The sequence below is a fragment of the Rattus norvegicus genome, chromosome 8, assembly GCF_036323735.1.
Source record: "Rattus norvegicus strain BN/NHsdMcwi chromosome 8, GRCr8, whole genome shotgun sequence".
Classification (NCBI taxonomy): Eukaryota; Metazoa; Chordata; class Mammalia; order Rodentia; family Muridae; genus Rattus; species Rattus norvegicus.
This window is the reverse complement of record NC_086026.1, coordinates 116597683-116617709: the sequence shown is the minus strand read 5'-3', so window position 1 is coordinate 116617709 and position 20027 is coordinate 116597683. Positions and strand designations below refer to the sequence as shown.

Below are 20027 nucleotides of genomic sequence, written 5' to 3'. Positions count from 1 at the left end.
TCCTGGGTTTTTTGTTATTCCAAATGAAATTGCAAATTGCTCTTTCTAACTCTATGAAGAATTGAGTTTGAATTTTGATGGGGATTGCATTGAATCTGTAGATTGCTTTGACTGAGATTTTATTAAAGGGCTTCATTGCAGAAAGCCTGAAGAAACTGCCTTCAACAGCACAGAAAATTATTCAACGTGAAAGATATTGACAGATCAGAAATCTAGTAACAAGCACCCACCCTCATGTGGCGTGGCTACTAACCAGGAACAGAGCGGCTGGGGTTTTACATACAGACCATGTTACCTTCTCGTGTGACCTTCAGCAAACCAGTCCATTGCGTTGAGCCTTAGTTATCTCTATTGGGTATGAATAACATTTTTAAGTGAGAAATAACTGTAAAAGGCATTATAGGCTGAATGGGTTGGAGGGGACTTAGTCTCCTCCACCACAGAGTGACTCTTTGTATGTTTCTTTTTTCTATAGCATTTATCTAGCCGACAGAGTGTACAGCAGAGCACATCCCAAGTAAGTGATATCCTCAAACTTCCCACTTTTTCTTCAACTCTTTCATTTAAGAGATTATATACATGAAAACATCAAGAAATGACAAACACTATTCACTTTTCAGGGGCCTGCTTTGTAATTATAATTTTAGGGCATATAAAAACAGTTGGCTTTTATGACATTTGCACAACATGTATATTATTTTATTCAACTTATATTTGCTCCTAAAACCCTGATTGTGTTATACCATCATTCTAAGCAACTTTGGCCCTCAAGCAGTTTGGCCAGTTTTTATTCTTCTGTGAAAATTTTTATAAGCACAATTAAAAGAAAATAGATTGGGGAAGAGATAAAATGATATCTAGAATGATAACTATTACCACCTAACAGTATAAATCAATGCATGGGACATTTGCCCAGCTCAGCTAAGTCTGCTGTAGTAGTCCATATTGCCAGAGGACACATCTTCAGTCTACCCATTTAATAATCCCTTTGTCAGTATAATGAGAGTAATTTTTTGTTTCTTAATAGTGAATGTAATGAGCAACTAAAATATAAATCACAATGTTTTGCTCTCCTTAATAGGTAGATACAATGCGCCCACGGCATGGGGAAACCTGTCGAATGCCAGTACCACATCATTTCTTCTTCAGCCTAAAGAGTTTCACCTATAATACCATTGGTGAAGATAGTGACGTCTTCTTTTCTCTGTATGACATGAGAGAAGGCAAGCAGATAAGGTAAGAGTCCTGGGAAGATTTGTTGAAGTTTATATTTATGTTATTTATGTTTATTAGAATGGAATGGGTCAAAGACAGCTCTGGCCTTCAGAGTAAATGCATTTAAGGATAAAATAAAGTAGCTTTGTCTTATTAGCTGGGACTTTCACTCCAGTTCCCAGTAGCCCTTGAAGTTATCTATACTACCCCACGTCCATCACTGTGACAACATACCTGAGGTAGGCAACTTACAAGAAGAAAGGTTTATTTCAGTTCCTGCTTCAAGGGTTTCAGACCATGGTTGGCTGTGTTTATTGCTTTAGGCTTGTTGTAAGGCAGAATTGCACCAGTGACGTACTGAAAGAGTGAAATGCTTACTGTGTGGTGACTAGGAAGTAGAAACGTACAGAAGAAGGGCTACCATCGCCGTGTTCTCTTAAGTGGTTTGATCAAATCACCTTACTTCCTCCAATTAAGCTTGGCTTCCTATTGTTCCACACCACTTTTCAGTGTTATCACCAAGTGGGATAAAACCTTCAACATATGTGTAGTTGGAAGGATAGATATTCCAGAGCATATCTGTAACATGAGTAGCTTCCTTTTCTTCTATACCTAATTCTACGTGCAAGCTCAAAATTAAGTTTTGGTTATTACTCCCTTAGAAAAAGTGTGTTGTGTTTAATTCTAGAAAAAAAGGCAGAGGAGAATCTTAGGAGCAAAGAGACTGTAGCAAAAATGGCCAGTGCAAGAGTACAGAAAGTACTGGGCCCTGGCTTCCTTTGCTCTATGTGAGTGAGAGAGCTCACAGAGAAAACATCTGAGGCAGCTTCAGCCCTCGGTGCGGTGCCGTTGAAGCCCTGTGAGAGGCCTGGCATTGCCACTCACTTTTGCTTTGGTTTGGAAAGAGGCAACAAAGCAGCTGCTTCTCAGTAGATTGTTTTGGCAGAGCTGTGGGTCTGTGAGCTCAGTAACTGCAGTGCTGCCTGCTGACTCCACGATAAGGAACATAAAGGAGACCCTAGGCTTCCTTTTGTATAGAGGGCACAAAGACCTGTTAGCGTAAGGTGCCATTTGTAGCCAAAATAACATTTTAGAGAATTCAGACATTTCTCTGTGGTCATTTACTAAATGGAGCCAAGAGAAAAAAAATCTTGGGGTACTTTATATTACTTGGAAGTTTTCTTGTCAATGGAGTACTTTAATGTAGCTTTTATTTTTGGGAGTTTTGGGGGTCCTTTTAATTTACTTTTAGAATTATATGTTACATATACAATTTTGTTAGTGAAAGTTAAAACCATGTGAAAGAAAATATTAATTTGCACGCTGTACAGTGCTCTGATCTAGACAAAAAATAAAGCACTGCTCCCCTTTAGCATATAAATAATTTTGTTAGACTAATGATCATGCAGTATGAGTAGTGATAGCATCTACAGTTGATAAGACTGGTGGGATTGTAGCTAGGGTTGTATAGATAAAGACAGTGACAGATTTTATTTCATAAATATTTTTGAGCAAATAATTATTTTGATTTTTTTTATTGTTTGGGCATTACATCTTAACTCAGCCTTCCATGTCAGAAGCCATAGACTGGAGGGGTTATATTTCTTACAGTCCTGAAAGCTAGATTGTGAAGGCGCCAGCTCAGCCAGTGCTTGGGGGTAGCATTTGTTCACGTTTACAGACGACCACCTTATATATATAATTTCACATGACTGAAAGAGAAATATGTCTTCCCTTCCCCTGCCACTCTCATTCTTTCTTTTTAAAATATTTTTGTATGTATATGTATTATGTATGTATGTATTTGTGGGCGTATGTATGTATGTATGTATGTATGTATGTATGTATGAATGTATGTATATGGGCATGTGCACCTGTATGCAGGTGCCATGGACACTAGAGGTGTTAGATCCCTGCATCTGGAGTTATGTGCAGTTGTGAGTTACCCCATATGGGTGTTGCCAAGTTTACTCATGTTCTCTGTGCTCTTAACTAATCAGCTTCCTCTCCAGCCCTCCCTCTTGAGGGTTCTACCTTCATGTTTAACTACCTCTTAAAGTCCCCAACTCCTTATATAGACTTAGAATTTCAGTAGTAATTTGAGAATAACAGTGACATGGTTTATAACCTTCTGTCCCTGTCACCCCTAATGAATATCTTTCTGACATATAAAATACATTCACTTCGTCCCAACAGAATTCTTTGTTCTACCATCAACTCTGAAATCCCAAATCACTTCTAAATATCTAAACTAGAATATGGTGAGACTTGAGAAATAATTCATCCTATGCCAAAATTTATCGTGAGCTGTGAACTTATGAAAAAGTTATATACTTCCAAAGTACAGTGATGAGGTAGGCATTCCTACAGGGGAAAGACAGAAAAAGATGTGTGGGATATTCCAGGTAAGTCCCCAAAAGACGAACTCTATGAAATCTAGGGTAAGAATAATTCTTCTTGGTTTGACACTCTTCCTCTGCTTTCTGTGCCCAGTTGAGTAGCACCCACACCCCCAGCAGCTCATCAGAATAGTACCTATCTTTTCTAATATGTGAATTTTCTTATTTACAAAAGAGTATCATTGATTATTTTCTCTGTACCGCTGTGTGTCTGTGTATGGTTTTATAATGCCCAGGTATTTTTACCGAACTTCTGTAAATTTAGCAGTCTTCAGAAGTCACAAGGTGCCAGTGTTTGTTTTATCATGCACTTGACATTCCCTACAAAATCTTTTCTATGTCAGACATTGTAGTTGGGTCTCAAGAGTAAGACCTTGTCCTCAGAAATTTACCTATCTTGATTATCACATGTAAACCCTTATGCTACCCATCTTTATACGGATGCTGTGCAAAGAGAACTAAAACATCCTCATATCCTTCTAGAGTTTGCTCAGCATTCAAAATATCCTTGTGTAACATACTTTTTAAAAAAAATAAATCAGCTACTTCTGTAATTGAAGTAGAGGGCTCTGTCTGAGAATTAAGCTTTCTGCTTAAAAGAGATAATTTGGGCCTGAGAACTCAATAGCTACCAGAGAGAAATTTTCATTTAAAATTATAGGAAAGCAGCCCTTTTTGTTATTGTTGTTGTTTGTTTGTTTGTTTTTCCATTTATTTTTATTTATTTATTTGACTTTTAAAATTTACATTTCAATGTTATCCTCTTTCCCAGTTTCCTGTCCATTAACCCCCATCCTATCCCCCCCCTTCTTCTATGAGGGTGTTCTCCACTCATCCACTGGCCCCTTCCTGCCTCCCTGCCCTGACATTCCCCTACCCTGGGGGGGGGTGGGGGGTCCATTCTTGGCAGGGCCAAGGGTTTCTCCTCCCGTTGGTGCCCAACAAGGTCATCCTCTGCTACATATGCAGCTGGAGCCATGGGTCAGTCCATGTGTTCCCTTTGGGTAGTGGTTTAGTCCCTGGGAGCTCTGGATGGTTGGTATTGTTATTCTTACGGGGTTGCAAACCCCTTCAGCTCCTTCAGTCCTTTCTCTAACTCTTCCAATGGGGACCCCATTCTTACTTCATTGGTTGGCCATGAACATCTGCCTCTGTATTTGTCATGCTCTGGCACAGCCTCTCAGCAGACAGTTATATTAGTTTCCTGTCAGCATGCACTTTTTGGAGAAGCCTGTTTATAAAAGTTAACATTTTGTGTCCCTCTGCAAAAGAGGCCAGGTGTTACAATGCAACCAGAGCTTATCTGCCAGCACTCAGGCAGATAATTATAGACCATTAGTTAAGTCCTGGTAAACTCTAGCTATCTTAACTGTTCTGGGACATGGGCTCTAGCCCATTTCTCAAAATCTCAGGGAAATTTCCTTTGAGTTCTAGCAGGAGTAAGACAGGAACTATCCTGCCTTTGGTATTTATGAGCATCACCCCTTTTCTTTACTTCACTCCCCTCTTCTCACACAAGCTAGGGATCTGAGACTTGTATATTAAATGTATTTTGTATAATTCTATTATTTTTATTGTCTCATTATTGTATTTTTCATATAATTCCAATCAGAAAGTTAGGACAAAGGAATGCAAATTGGCTTTAAAAGCTCAGTATTTTCTCTACTAGTTGCCAGGCCATCTTTATATGTTCTTCTGTGTTCAGTATCAGATCTTACTTAGAAACATTTAAGTCAGAGACATCCAGAAAAACAAGACATACAGTGAAACTTTGACTTTAGATATGTCCCGTGGCCTATTGTGAAAAGTTTGCCTTTTTTCATCCATGAGTAAGATCAGATGCTGCTGTCCTGTGTTTATCATCTCTATGTTCTGAGTCCACTGCTGAAGTGGGACAGACAATGGCAGTCAGTGTAAAAAGGAGTCGATGTCTCATTCTACAGATAGGGATAAAAACAGTTTAAACTCAGATGTTTTTTTTTAAAGTCTTTTGTTCTTTAAAAGAAAATTTAACTTCTATGCACAGAGCATAAATTAGAGCAGAATGACTCTTCTGACCTAAGTTCAGAAAATTCAGTTGCCAGGAAGGGTATCAAGAGGACACATCCCTTAAAAGTACTTAGGTTCCAACCTTTTAAGGTCCACAGGACCTCTTAATATCACTACTCTAAGAGACATGTCTTCAACATATAGGTCTTTGTATGAGATTCAGTGTCTAAATCATAGCACAGACTAATTTCCCTTAAGTTCTTTTTTCTGAGAATATGATTTATGCAAATAAAGATGTTACTAAACTTGAAATGAGATGAGCAGATGAGATGAACAAACTTGCTATAATCTAACAAGATGGACTCCCAGTGTGAAGTCTATAGTTGAAAGAGTAGCACTCTAGAATCTGGTTAGATTTATATTAAGACATTCTCTCCTTTCCCAGAGTCATAGGCAGAATGATTTAAGTGAGTCCTCATTCCTGCCTGTAATCACAATGTCTCCTAGACTAAATGTCAAATTTGAAAAACTATTAAAGAATACTTGTATGAAAATATAAATATTAAAGTCAAGTCATCAGGGTTTAAAAGTTTTGTGAATTTAGACGGTTTGTTGTTATTAAAATATATTTTGCTAGGAGAGATTTAAACTAATTCATGTTTTTCTGAGACCTGGTACTTAAAGAAACAAGTTTAAGGCCTATGTCTATTGTCTTTGGAATTTTAGTGCTTAAAGGTCTCTGTACCTGGGTTTCCTAAGACACATATACTAGTGATTGGAGGTGGTTTTGTGAAAGGAGAGAATTTTCTCAACAAACTAGAACATGCATTTCTCTTCCCCAAGTAGTGTAAAAAAAAATCTGTCAGACCTTAGATCTTCAGTTATTAAAGACCACGTCAGCTGGGTGTGATGGAACATGATGTAATCCCAGCACTCAAGATACAGAGAAAGAAGCAGCCTGGTGGTGCACACCTTTAATCCCAGCATTTGGGGAGCAGAGGTAGACAGATCTTTGTGAGTTCAAGGCCAGACTGGTCTACCTAGTGAGTTCTAAGACAGCTAAAAGCTACAAAGTGAGACATACATCTGTCTTGAAAAATACCAAAACCAACCAAACAAACAAAAAACAACCAGAGGCAGGGGAAACATAAGTTTGAAGCAAACTTGGGTGACACAGGAAGACTGTCATCCGACAAACAAACAAACACAGAAAAGAAAAGAAAAAAGTCTCAAGACAGAACAAGACTTTTAAAAGTGAATATCTGAATCCTCACATGAAAATGGAAGCACTCTAGATACTCAGTTCTGATCAGCCAGTGCATTAAGACTCATTTTGAGGAATATATTGAACAGTGTCTAAAAGCAAAGATAGGGTACTGTGAGGGTAGTGTGTAGCTCAGTAGTGGAGCACATGCTTAGCATGTGTAAACTTGGGGTTCAGTCAACCCCTAATGACAGCTTACCACCCCATGACCCCAGCATCTAGGAACTGATGAGAATGTCAGCATAGTGCAGGGCAGGCCTAGTGCCATAAAAGGAGAGATAACAAATATTAAAGTAACTAACTGTGGAATAGGTAAGAATGTGGAAATAGCACAAATGATAGGAAGCTTCAAGACTAGATATGTCTTTAGCAGTTAACCAGGAACCCACAATTATTGTTTGTTACCCAAAGCAAAAAGTATGAGGGGGAAAAAGAAAATATAATTTCAAAGTGTTGGAGGGCCAGTAGCATTCTGTAACATGGTTTATAGGGTAGCTACATAAGCAAAGTGATGGTCACATCTTTAGATTTGTATGTATGACTATAAATAAACTATGCCATCGTGTTTAGAAAAACAGAGGCATACTAATAGCTTATAAGTTATGCATTGAAAATGGTCATAAAGATATACATTCAAGTGACATTGCCGTAGAAGTAAGAGAAGTGACAATTGACTATTGGGTGCCTGTTGAGTCTATTATAACAGTAATGTAAAAGGAAAGGGCATGTTTAAAAGAACAGGGTTTAGACAAAAGGTTTTATTTTCTCTTATATTGCTGTTAAGACAGCATTTCACTACACCCTGCTTGCCTCTGACTAACCATCTTCCTGCTTCTCTTTCAAATGCTAGAATTACAGGCTGTGCCATATCCAGCTTATGCCAGTATCCTTACCTTTTCTGCGCATTCATTTCAGTTCCCAGTTGCCAATACCCATGCCATTGTCTGGGACAGTTAAATCAGAACTTACATGAGTCTAATGTGTAAGAAAGGTTAAGAACCTTTGTCTACAAGAACTGAATTAAGATACCTGTTGAATATTTAGTCAAACTACTCCATCTAGAATGTAGTTTAAGAATATTGGATATAGATTGTTCATAATATAGTTATAATACTTTTTTAGAACATTTACTTTTAAAACTTGGAATGTAAAAATAAGGTGCTGTGTATACTTTTTAGGTTCCATGAAATTAATACCCACTGAGCAATACCCAAACGAATGGCGTCAGTTGCAGGCTTCCTCAGGCTCTGACTTCTAAGACCTCAGTTACACACTGGTAATGGATGACAAATCCTCCTGGAAGCTGTACAATCACCAAAACTGTTAAACTCTTCAAACATTGATATTCCTGAACAAATGCTAATCCCACAGGCTCCAGAGCTGCTCACAACCCCCAAACTCCCGACATCAAACATACACAACAGCCTTAAACTATGTAAATTGAACTGACTCCTGTTACTGAATACTTAGATACCATAGACTGTCGAGTATTATCACTGGATCCACACAGATGCCTCTACTGCCTTAATATATATGTCATTATTTATGTATTCATTCGTTTGTTTGTTTAGGTTTTTCAGAACAGGATTTCTCTGTGTTCCTGGCTGTCCTGGGACATGATCTGTAGACCAGGCTGGCTTTGTGCCTCAGCCTCCCTAGTATTGGTTTTAAAGGCATGTGTCACCACCCACCTCTATCATTCTTTTACACATTAACACTCATGTTCACTGACCTCCATACCCTTCACAGCCCAAGCCCCCTACAGCCTAAACTCAGTCTAATCCTATCAGACAGTCCTTTCCTCCTTGGTTGTTTATTGTAGCCATCCCAACCAAACACCTTGGCAGTATATCCCTAAGGCTCCCCAAGTTGAATTCTTCCTTGCATTCAAGTCCCAAAATTTACTAATCTCAAATGTAGGCAGGCCCCAACTCAAGATGGTGTCCAGATACAGCACTTCCAATATGTGACAAGTTAAAAAAGGATTTCTTTTCTAGTGCTGGACTGCCAAGAGGAGTAGTAGCTGTTAACCAAATTCCCCCAGTGAATTTAAGGCTTATGAGAATTGTGTATTTACTCTATGTCCAGGAAGGCCAGTCTGCTGCTACCAAGATTACCTGGTTCACCTTATATTCTTAACTTTGCCATCTCCCCACACCCTAGCAAGGTGGCATGGTAGCTGTGAGATATTTTCTGCTTTTCTCCATAACCCGTTTGTTTTTGCTTGTTTCAGCTGTCTTAATTACCTCTTACCACCTCTTACATTTTCTGATGTCCTTCTCTTTATTCTAATTCTTTTTTTAATTTTTAATTAATTAATTAATTTTTTTTCAGAGCTGGGGACCGAACCCAGGGCCTTGCGCTTGCTAGGCAAGCGCTCTACCACTGAGCTAAATCCCCAACCCCTAATTAATTTATTTTTACACTACATATTTTATTACCCTCCCGGTCCAACCCCCCCCCATATCCCATAACCTTCCCCCGTTTCCACAAGGATATCCCCACCCCACCCACCCCACTAGACCACTAAAATTCCTGGGGCCTCCAGTCTCTTGAGGGTTAGGTACATTTTCTCTGATGAACCCAGACCCAGGATCGTGTGGGAGGCCTCATCTCAGCTGGTGTGTCTGCCTGGTTGGTGATCCAGTGTTTGAGAGATCTCAGGGGTCCAGGTTAATTGAGACTGCTGGTCCTCCTACAGGGTTTCCATTCTTTCTGTTGGCCTTCAGGGCTTTAGTCCTTTTTTCCCCTTCCAATACCAGATCATATTCCTTTCTCCTTGTCCCTCAGAACACAGAGGATGTGATGTCTTATCCTGGAAGTCACTATTTGCAATCTAAGTCTTAATTTACCATTTAACTACTATAATATGAAGGACAGTTTAAATGAGTACATGCTTTGGATAAACCAGGTAGGCCAGAATCTTGTTTTTAATAGTGTAATTAGCTGTATTACTGTAATGTTTTAAAATAATATCACCAAAAATTTTAAATTAAGGATGTGTTACTTTTCTTGTTGCTATAATACAATACCCAACAAAGAACAATTAAAGGGAGGAAGGGATTATTTTAGCTCACAGTTTGAAGATGCAACGCATCATGCTTGGGTAGGCATGGCAGATTGAGTATGAGGCAGCCTGTTACCTTGTATCTGTGGGAAGGAATCAGAGAAAGAGAAATGGTTATGCTCAGCTCACTCTCTGCTTTTTACTTTTCCTAGGACCCCAGTCCTTAGACTGGCTCAGCTCATAGTAAACGTGTATCTTCCCATCTTTATTCAGTTTAGAATCTCATAAGCATTCCCAGAATTTGTGACATAGGTGATTGTAAATTTTGTCAAATTGACAATATTTCTAATGAATATATGTGAGTATATACATGCATGTCTTGTGCCTATGGAAGCCAGAAGAGATTGTCAGGTTTTTGAAAGTGGATTTATGGGGTTTTGCAATCTACCATGTGCTTTCTGTGAACTGACCTGGATCCTCTTGCAAGAATAGCAAGGGCTTTTTACCATTAAGCCATCTCACCAGCCGCTAACAATCCATATTAACTCTGACAAGTGAAAAGTGTGTTAGCATCATTATTACACTAAACACTGAATATAATCAACTTAAACAAAAAACGAGTTTAGTTTAGTTAATAGCTCCAAATTATGATTGATTTTCTCCTACAGTGAGGCTACACATAGTAAAGGTCCACGGTGAAGCAAACCCATTCACCTTATGATGGAAGAGGGGTATATTTGTTTCATTTCACTGTGTTATATAAAAGCCTTGTACATTGAACTCTGGAGGTTAAATGTTTGAAGTTTAATTTATCTTCTTTATGGATAGAATAAGTTTTTGAGATTGTCTTTTTCCGGTTACTATATATCAATAGGAAATGCCATGATTATTTAGAACATGACCTTTTATAAAAGGCACCAGCCATACTTTAGCATTTGTGTAAATCTTCAGTTTTATAGTAAATAAATTTGAAGAGAACAAAAAACTTAATGTGGTGGCTCACACTTGTAATCCCACTTCATGAGAAGTAAGGGCAAGAGGATTGCTGAGACTTTTAGGCCAGCTTTGATTTCATAGTGAGTTCTAGGCTAGTCTGTACTAGTGAGACCCTATTTGAAGAAATAAAAATATAACTAAATAAATAGGAAAAGTTAGATGACATTATCAATGATAGTGATTTTTTTAAGTATGTTATTCTTTCTGGGTTAGTACTTGATTGCTTGCTTGTATATACTCAGGAAATTTGAGAGTATAGGATTCTGTATGATTAAAGACGTCTTAGCTAAATTGTTTTCTTCATCATTTATTTATCATTCGCTCATCTGTTCTTTTAGCATTTTGTTCTGCATTGCCATGTCTAGATTACTTGGAGACACTGTAAAGCATTTGTCTAGGAAGGATGCATTTATATGAGGCAAAAGGTCTGTCCCAGAATTAAAGGGACAACTTCTCTTCTAACACTGCTTTTCTGCCTCCCTGCCTCCCTGCCTCCCTGCCTCCCTGCCTCCCTGCCTCCCTGCCTCCCTGCCTCCCTGCCTCCCTGCCTCCCTGCCTCCCTGCCTCCCTGCCTCCCTGCCTCCCTGCCTCCCTGCCTCCCTGCCTCCCTGCCCCTCCACACCTCCCCCCCCTCTCTCTTATCAAGAGCCAGTGTGTTTACTTTTCTGTCGCTACTTTAGATTGCTTAACTTTTAGCTAACAGACATAAAAGTAATTTTAAATCTTCATTATCATACCATGTAGCTCACAAGGTAACTTGGCTGCTCTGTACACTGCTGTGGATGTTGGAGATTACAAAGATAAATGACTTAGCATTGTGTGGTCCTGTCAGCTGAGCCTCACCTTGTTCCATGACTTTTGACTCATCTGTGTACTGTTGCAGCCAGGAGCTTGATCCTGAGGGAAGAGAATTAATTATTCATGAGTATAAGTAACTATAGCCACAACATAATTGATCAGTAAGCTGCTGTTGAGTTAATTTTCATAAGAAGTATATGATTTCTAAAGAGCAAATAAAGGCAGTTGTTATAATTACAGAAGTATTATAATAACTATAAGTTTATAATAAGAGATATACTCATATGTCATTCCCTTAGAAAAAATTAAAATAACTTGTTTTCTGGCATTGTTTAGCATTCAAGAGTATATTCTAAATAAGGAGCCACCATTATTTCTCTCTTTTAGTGCAGCTGCTGTGTCCTTGTCCTGTCAATAGATGAGGTGCCTCCACAAGTATTGGAGTAGGAAGTGGGCATAGACTTCGTATTTAGAGGAACTGAAGTGTCCCATATAGGTGATAGGCTAGCTAACGTGTTTTCATACTAGAATATAATCTACATTTTTGCTGAACTTCAGGCTGGGGTTTTCTGTTCACCTACATGTCCCACACCTCAAATTCAACATGTATATGAATTTTCTGCCTCTCTTCTTTATAACCTCTTTGGTTGACTCTGCCACATCCAGCCAATTGCTAAATATGGTCAACTCTCTCAACTCTGTCTCCTTAAATATATCTCAGATCTGTTCTCTTTAGTCCTAAAACTACACAGTGGCTTGTTGGGATTGACATGGTTTCCTATGTCACTAACCTGACTTCCATGTTGTCTGTGACACCATTCTAAACACTTATAATTGTGTGCTGCTTCTCAGGGTTGAGCTTTCAAGACTGAGCTAAGACTTAAATATTATTTAAAGTTACCATGCCTAATAATTTTCTAAAGATTTGTTTATTTATTATATATACAGTGTTCTGCCTGAATATGCTTTTATGCCAAAGATGGTACCAAGATCACATTACAGAGGGTTTTGTTCTGGGATTTGAACTCAGGACCTCTGGAAGAGCAGTCACTTCTCTTAACCACTGAACCATCTGTCCAGCCCCCAACAATTTTTAAAATACAAATTGTTAAACAACATTCAGGGTTCATCTTTTGAAGGGATTCTGCTGTAGAATACCTGAGGTGGTACCCCAAGATACATACTTAAAACAAGCTTCCAACTAGTCATAATAAGCAAGTTTGAAGAACCCTCATATATGATTTTACAATGCTGTACAACACCATTGATTACCCTCTGGCTTCCCAGTGCCTTTTAAACTCATGCTCTGAGCATCCTCATGGGACAAGCTACAGCATACTTCAGGGTCTCTTGACTGTAGTCTCTTCAAATCCTTTTCTTGTTGCCATTACTACTTGCCAAGTGATAAAAGGCTAGTGGTGGTTCAGGAGCATGTTTGAATACTTCTTTGTGACTGCCTGTTTTCTCCCCAGCAGTTAGTCTACCCCTTTCTTTGTGAAAGGAAAACTATTTGCTCAGGACCCCAAAACAAAGTTCTCAGCACAAGGGAGATTTATTTGCCCTAAGGGGACAGAGAGCAGGGAATGAGACTAAGACAGGAGAAAAAAAGACAAGATAGAGGGGGAAGGGAATAAGAGAGGGGACAGGGGACAAAAAAAAACTACCTCTGGATGGATGGGAGACAGATGTGGCCATAGGCAAATGGCAGTTTGTAAAGAAAAAGGAGGAAACCCTGTTTTAAGATGAAGTGTTTAATTTTAATTGAGCATATGAACTTGAATGCTTTGATAACTGAAGCTTGGTAGTCATAGTCGACCTTTGGAGGAGGAAGTGGCCAAATAAGGGAATAGACCTTGGTGGCTAGCTTTAGGAATGTAATCTTATGGCAGAGGGAATTGGGAGGAAGCGTAAGGCCATGTTTTCCAGACTGGGCTGGCCAGAGTCCCTTTACTGTGTGTAGCACTTTTACATTATATTTCTGCTTTTGGCTTCTCTTTGTGTCTTATTAGACTCAGAAACTTGATAAAGAATAATTTTGTTTTTATGTTTCTAGCTTAACGTTGATTTTTAAACTAATTTTTTTGAGATTATAATTATATCATTTCTGCCTTCCTTTTTCTCTCTCCAAAACATCCTGTATATCCATCCTTGTTCTTTTTTAAATTCATGTTGTTCTATATGTATGTGTGCACACACATGCACGCAAACACATGCGCGCGCTCTCCCCCGCCCCAATACAACCTGCTGAGTCTGTATGCTACTTATGTATGTTGGTATTGAGTAACTAATTGATGTTTTCTCTGGGAAAGACTATTTCTCCCATTCTCGGCAATCCGTAGTTGTCTGTGTTCTTTGTTAAGGGTTGGGGCCTTGTATTCTTTCCTTCACCACTTTAACATTCTGTTGTTGTATTTGATTAGCTTATGTCTACTCACTCATGTTAGTAAGACTTTATGAATGTCTCATGACTAGGAGACACAGCTTCACAGCAAGCTTCCTGACCTTCTCTGCTCTTTCTGCAGTGTTCCCTGAGCTTTAGGTTTGGAAATTGTTTTGCAAATGTATGTATTGGGGCTGTGCTCTATAACCTGGCATTTTGATTGGTAATGGTCTCTATGTTTGTTGCAAAGAGATGATGAGAGGTGAGGACCACACTTATCTGTGGGTATAAGGATAGTATTTAAGATGTAGGTAGGGATTATGTTTGTTTAGTAAAGTGGTGGTTGTAGGTTCTTTTTTAAGATCAATGACTTCACAAGCCTGGGTAGTGTGCTAGGTTTCCAGTACCAGCTCTGTTTCCCTCTTGCTAAGCAGGTCTTACATCTGATTAGGGAGTTGTTAGTTATCACCAAAGTGTGTGTGCCAATATTATATTGGAGGGGGAAAGTATGCCTGCCACTACTGTACCCATAGGGTTATTGTGACATGCTAGTTGTAGTTCATAGACATCAGAGCTATGTAAAACTGTTGGTTAATTTTCTCCTTTGGAAGCTTGCATAGCTTCTGGTATCATGAAAGCTAATTCTCAGGGAGAAGCCATTCAGGTCAGCTCCAAATCGGGTCTGTGAACTCTGTGCATGGTATCTTCAGCAGTAGAGACTTACTTTCTGCCTCAGTGGAAACAGCAAAGGATAAAAGCAGTAGCCTACAGTGTTTAGAGCAATAGTACAGTGTCTTTTGGACAACCCTGACCAACACCTCCAGAGGAGGGCTTTACATTCCTCATCTTGTCATCTTTGAATCTTCAAAGGAACACTGTCAACTCAGATGAGAAAATACTGTTTAAACTATGTATTCATATATAAATATATAAACTTATGCTTATACACAGACATATGCATTTCAGTATTTAGGTAGATAGTTAATAGTATTCTTTATGAGTTTATCAAATATCCTTACTGTTATTTTTACCTTCATCACTCCTCTTTCTGTATTTATCTCTCTCCCCCTCCCTACTTAGAACTCCCCTCCTTTCCCAGTCAGATCACTTGCAGCCTTGTGATCTCTCTATTGCTCCTCAACTCACCTATCCAAGGAACAGTCCCTTTTTATTTTCCTGATTTCTGTAGTTATTCCAGGATACATATGTATATTCTCTCTCTCTCTCTCTCTCTCTCTCTCTCTCTCTCTCTCTCTCTCTCTCTCTCTCTCTCACACACACACACACACACACACACACACACACACACACACACAGAAGATTTGGAGCTAGAAGCCTCTGATATTTCTCTGGGTACCGCATAGAAGAGCTGTGCCACAGTTTCATTATCTAGTTATCATTGAAGGATGACTTCTAGGTTGTTTCCTTTTCCATTTCCTAGCTATTTGAATAGAGCAGCTGTGAGCATGGGGGAATAAGTGTCTGCAGAGTAGAATGTGGCATATACCAAGGAGTGATTTCCGTAGTGGCTGCACATGATTGCCTCACCAACAATGATGGAGGGTTCCCTTTCCCTTAAACCCCTTCCAGCATTTGTTGTTGGTTGTTTTGTTAATCTTTGCCATTCTCACTGGGGCAAAATGAATTCTGAAAGTTGATTTGATTTGTATTTCCTTAATCACTAGGGATTGTGAACACATTTTGATATATTTCTTAGCCTCCACACAGCCCCAGCTTTTGTGAACTCTCTTATTAGGTACTGGCCTTTTATTGAAGAGGTCACTTGAATTTTTAGCCTTAGGGTTTTTTTTTTTGGTTCTTTTTATATTCTTTATAATTGAGAATATTCATCTGTCAGATGTACAGCTGGCAACAATTCTCACTCTGCGGACTTCCTTTCCACTCACTTAGTTGTTTAGTGACACAGAAGATTTTTAATTTTTTTTTTTTTGGGTTCTTTTTTTCGGAGCTGGGGACCGAACCCAGGGCCTTGCGCTTCCCAGGCAAGCGCTCTACCACTGAGCTAAATCCCCAACCCCAAGATTTTTAATTTTATGAGGTCCTTCTGATCTATTATTGGTTTTAGTTTTTGGGCAAATGGAGCCCTGTTCAGAAAGTTCTTTTCTGGGGCTGGGGATTTAGCTCAGTGGTAGAGCGCTTACCTAGGAAGCGCAAGGCCCTGGGTTCGGTCCCCAGCTCCGAAAAAAAAAAAAAAAGAACCAAAAAAAAAAAAAAAAAGAAAGTTCTTTTCTACACTTGTATCATGTGGGTGAGTCCTTCTGTTTGCTTTCTTCTACCAATGTCATTGTTTGGACTTCACATTTGGGTCATTGATCCATTTGGAGTTAATTTTCATGCAAAGTGATAGTTACTGGCCTAGTTTCATTCTTCTGCATGTGGACATCCGATTTTCCCAGCAGCATCTGTTAAAGATGCTTCCCCCTACACACACACACACACACACACACACACACACACACACACACACTTTTTGGGGGGCATCTTTGTCAAATATTTAATGCCTGAATTTATGGATACTCATGTTGGGTCTTCAGTTTTGTTCCATTGATCGATTTGTCTGTTTTTGTGCCAGTACTATATTGTTCTCATTATTCTGCTTCTGTAATTTATTTTAAGGTCAGGAGTGGTAATCCCTCCAGCATTGTTTTGTTTGTTTGTTTATTGGTTGGTTTGTTTGTATCTCAGAATTGTTTTGGCTATCTGGGGTCTTTTGTGGTTCCATATGAATTTTTGGATTGTTTTTTCCATTTCTGGATGAGATTGGGTGTGGGTTTATAGCATTTATTATGTTGAATTATTTTTGCTGTAGATTCACAATTACTAGTAATTTTATCATAAAGGTGTGTTGGATTTTGTCAAGGGCTTTTTTCCTACCTCCATTGAGATCATCATATGATTTTTATCTTTGAGTTCATTTATATGTTTATTATATTTATTGACTAGCATGTGGTGAACCATCCCTGCATTTCATGGTGAATAATATTTATATATGTCCATATTCTGTTTATAAGTATTGCAGGTTCATCAGAGATACTAGACTATGGTTTTCTTTAGTTGTTGTGTCCTTACCTCATTTTGGTATTAGAGTGATTCTGACTTCATAGAAGGAATTTGGGAGTGTGCTGGCAAACATTTCTGCAGTATTGGTAGAGAGAACCTACCAATTGGTTTGATCTTTCATATTGTTCATATATTTGCAATGAGATCTGAGTATGTGAACTTCTTTGTTTTAAGAATTATATAGATAGGGCAGAAAAGATGTGTAGGCAAGTTGGGTCTAATATAGGAAATAGCTTGGGTAAAATGAAGTAGTCAGGTGGACAGAAGGAACTGAACTTGTATACAGGATGTGTCTCCTGGTCCAAGCCTGAAGTGCCTAGGGTAGATCTAACTGTGTGAAGAGGTTAGGTATGGTATTGGAGGTTGTGAAGTTAGAATGTGGATTGGGAATAGAGGAAGTCTAGAAATTAGTTATTGTGCAAGCAGGAATAGCCAGACTAGGCCTAGGCACTAGATATGGAGTCCCAGACAACATACTCAGATGTATGCAGGGGAGAGTCAGATTCAATGGACTAGAACTGGAGAAAGGGTATGGTAGTCTGACAGGGTGGATAGGTTAGGTAAAGTGCACCAGTGTGTGGGTCAGTGGTAAGCAGGGTGGGTCCTGGTGAAATCTTAAAGGTAAATTGCTATGCAAATAGGGGTGACCTGAAAAATCTAGGGAACTGGACGTTGACCCCAAAACAGACATGGCTGGTTTAGGGGGGCATGTGGAGGAGAAGGTCAGGGAGAATCACCCAGCTAGACCCTGGAAAAGGATGTGCTAGATTCCAAGCTCTAAAAACATGATGAAAGTCAGTGAAGATTTGTTGAAAAAGTAAAAGGGAAGGGCTGGGAAGATTGTAGGAAGAACCTGCGTTTGTTACAGACATGTTCTGATGCCACCAAAATAACTCTGCTCTTTAGTTTTCCTGTGTTTGCAAACAGTAAGATTTTGTTGAGGAGAAGAGGAAAGCAGAAAATAAAAATGAAACTGGAGGCCATGGCACTGGGCTCTGGTTGCTTTTATGAAACAGACCCTTTGGGTATGTTTGCTCTATCCATGTTAATGCAAAGAGAAACTTAAGGAACTTGAAAAATAAAGCTAAACGATCTAAGTTAAGAAATGAGTCTAGGAGGGAATATTAGATGCCCTAATCTGTTAGGATATACAGCGTAGGACAACCGTGGGGCTACTTGCCAGTTTTCAAATACCTGGCCAGTTATCATGAGAGATGCTAAGTGGTGAGCATCTTTCTCTAGTGACTACCAGACAAGAAGCATAAAAACTAAATTGAAAGCGTTGGGAGAATTCAACTGATTTTCTTTGAGGAAACTGCATTTATTTCTAAAACTAAGTCTTTAAGAAAGACTGCAGTTAGGATGAGCAATTTTTGTCTCTGCTTTGTATACCTCATTCACAGAGCTTTTGCTGTGGGGATGAATTAATTGCCAGCAGTGAGGTATATGAATGCAGTGCCACTCAGGAGTTAACAATGTTCAGAAAAGCAAGTGATCTTAAAATAAAGATACGGGGCTGGGGATTTAGCTCAGTGGTAGAGTGCTTGCCTAGCAAGCACAAGGCCCTGGGTTCAGTCCCCAGCTCCGAAAAAAAGAAAAAAAAATAAAGATACATTAGACTTGTCACAGATTCAAATTATGGACTTAAATTTGTTAGACTTGTTTTAAGATATGAAATTAATGTAATTTCAAACAGTGTCTGTCCCTAGTTCATTGTTATAAAGACAACTAAATGTAGGGTTCTCTTGTAATATATCTCACTAGAGAGAAAATAGGGAAACCCATAGTGCAGGCCTATAATTTGAGCACTGGTCAGACAGAGGCAGGAGGACCATTACAGATTTGCTATGTATATTCCAACCTACATAACAAGTTACAAGCCATCTAGAAATAGTCAACATCCTATTTCAACAAAACAAAGGGAAGAATACTAATCATCTCTCTTCTCTTGAAAGAGATCAAGTAGTAAATCAAAATATTTAACCTGTTGTTTAAGGGAAAGAATGACCTGTTGCTGTCATGTGAATATATTGGTGTTGATCAAAATCTATGTGTAGGGTCAGGTGTGATAGTACATACCTTTAATTCTCTTATGATTTATTTATTTATTCACTTCAAAATGTTGCCCCCTCCCAGGGTCCCCCTCACAGAGTTCTTCCCCCTACATCTTCTCCCCTTTGCCTCGGAGAGAGTGCTCTTACTGCACACTCCCCTCCCTGGAACATCAGGTCTCTATAGGAGTATGCACATCCTCCTGCTCTGAGGCCAGACAAGGCAGTCCTTCGCTACATATTGTACCACGGGCCATGGATCAGTCTATGTGTGTATATTTAGTCTCTGGGAGCTTCTGGGAAGGAGTCCAGGTTAGTTGACACTGTTGGTCTTCCTATGGGATCATCTTCCATAGGAGTCCTGAAACTCAGTCTAATGGTTAGCTGCATCTGTCTCAGTCAGCTGCTGGTAGAGCCTCTCTGAGGACAGCCATGCTAGGCTCCTGTATGCAAGCACAACATAGCATCAGTAATAGTGTCAGGGTTTGGTGCCTGCCCATGGGTTGGATCCCTGCATTTCATTTGGACACAAACACTTTTGTGAAATAATTGAAGATGTGTGAGTGATCCCATCCCTGCACTGGGGGCCCTGTCTAATGACTAGAGGTGGCCTCTTTGGGTTCAATTTCCCCACTGTTGGGCATTTCAGCTAAGGCCACCCCCAATGAGTCCTGGGTGCCTCCCCGATCCCAGGTCCCTGGTACTTTCTAGAGGTACCCCTGCTCCATACCCCTGGCAGCTGCAGATTTCCATTCACTCTCCTGGCCCTGAGTGTTTCTTTCCTGTCTCCTCCATCCCATACATGATCCTGCCCCCCTTTTCTCCTCCCCTTCCCCTCTCTTACCCA

General features: G+C 39.4%; 1 protein-coding gene across 15 annotated transcripts in view; it reads left to right on the top strand.

Annotated features, from left to right (window-relative positions):
* The window catches only part of Dock3 (dedicator of cyto-kinesis 3), a 351061-nt gene that overhangs the window by 164509 nt on the left and 166525 nt on the right, over positions 1-20027 (top strand). For all 15 annotated transcript variants that reach the window (XM_006243867.5, XM_006243865.5, XM_039081583.2 and 12 more), the window contains 2 exons: positions 476-517; positions 1082-1236. In XM_006243867.5, coding sequence (XP_006243929.1) covers positions 476-517; positions 1082-1236 — 197 coding nt within the window. The remainder of the gene's footprint in view (positions 1-475; positions 518-1081; positions 1237-20027) is intronic.